This window comes from Buceros rhinoceros, unplaced genomic scaffold (genome assembly GCF_000710305.1).
Source record: "Buceros rhinoceros silvestris isolate BGI_N320 unplaced genomic scaffold, ASM71030v1 scaffold28179, whole genome shotgun sequence".
Classification (NCBI taxonomy): Eukaryota; Metazoa; Chordata; class Aves; order Bucerotiformes; family Bucerotidae; genus Buceros; species Buceros rhinoceros.
In genome coordinates, this window is record NW_010430170.1 from 3,926 (window position 1) to 4,476 (window position 551).

General features: G+C 65.7%; 1 protein-coding gene across 1 annotated transcript in view; it reads right to left on the reverse strand.

Moving 5' to 3' along the window:
- Positions 1–373, reverse strand: part of LOC104499433 (dual specificity protein kinase CLK3-like) — a gene marked incomplete at both ends in the record, with an annotated part of 1,510 nt that extends 1,137 nt beyond the window's left edge. The window contains 2 exons of the mRNA XM_010142938.1: positions 1–66; positions 244–373. Coding sequence (XP_010141240.1) covers positions 1–66; positions 244–373 — 196 coding nt within the window. The remainder of the gene's footprint in view (positions 67–243) is intronic.
- Positions 374–551: the final 178 nt, after the last annotated feature.

Here is a 551-nt window from a genome sequence, read left to right on the forward strand (position 1 = left end):
CGCGGTAGTACTCGAACAGGATGCAGCCGGTGCTCCAGACATCGCACGGCTGCGCCCAGCCCAGCTCTGCAAAGAGAAGCACGGTAACGCCGCGCTCCCAGCGAGTCCCACCGGATTCCCGCTAGCTCCTTGTTGGAACCACGGGGATTACACTTTCCTCCAGACACCGTCACCCCAGAGCGTCCCTGGGCCAACTGCTCTCCCCCTCCCGCCCGCGGCTCCCGAAGCCCCGGCGGGACTCACCCAGAATCACTTCAGGGGGCCGGTAGTGCCGGGTGGCCACGATGGTGGTGTGGTGCTCGTGGTCGAAGGTGGCGCTCCCGAAGTCTGCCACGCGAATGCTCGTGTTCCGGATGGATTTCTCCTCGCAGCTCTGCAAGCAAGCGGGTCCTCAGCGCTTCTGACCGCGGGGGCGGGCTTAAGCTGGGCCTGGAGAGGAGCCCGCTGACCCCCGCATGGCCACGTCCCCGCTACTAACGAACGAGCAGGATGGTGACGGTGGAGCTCTGAGCTCTTTACCGCTCAGCGCAGCGTGAAGGGACTGGAGCCAC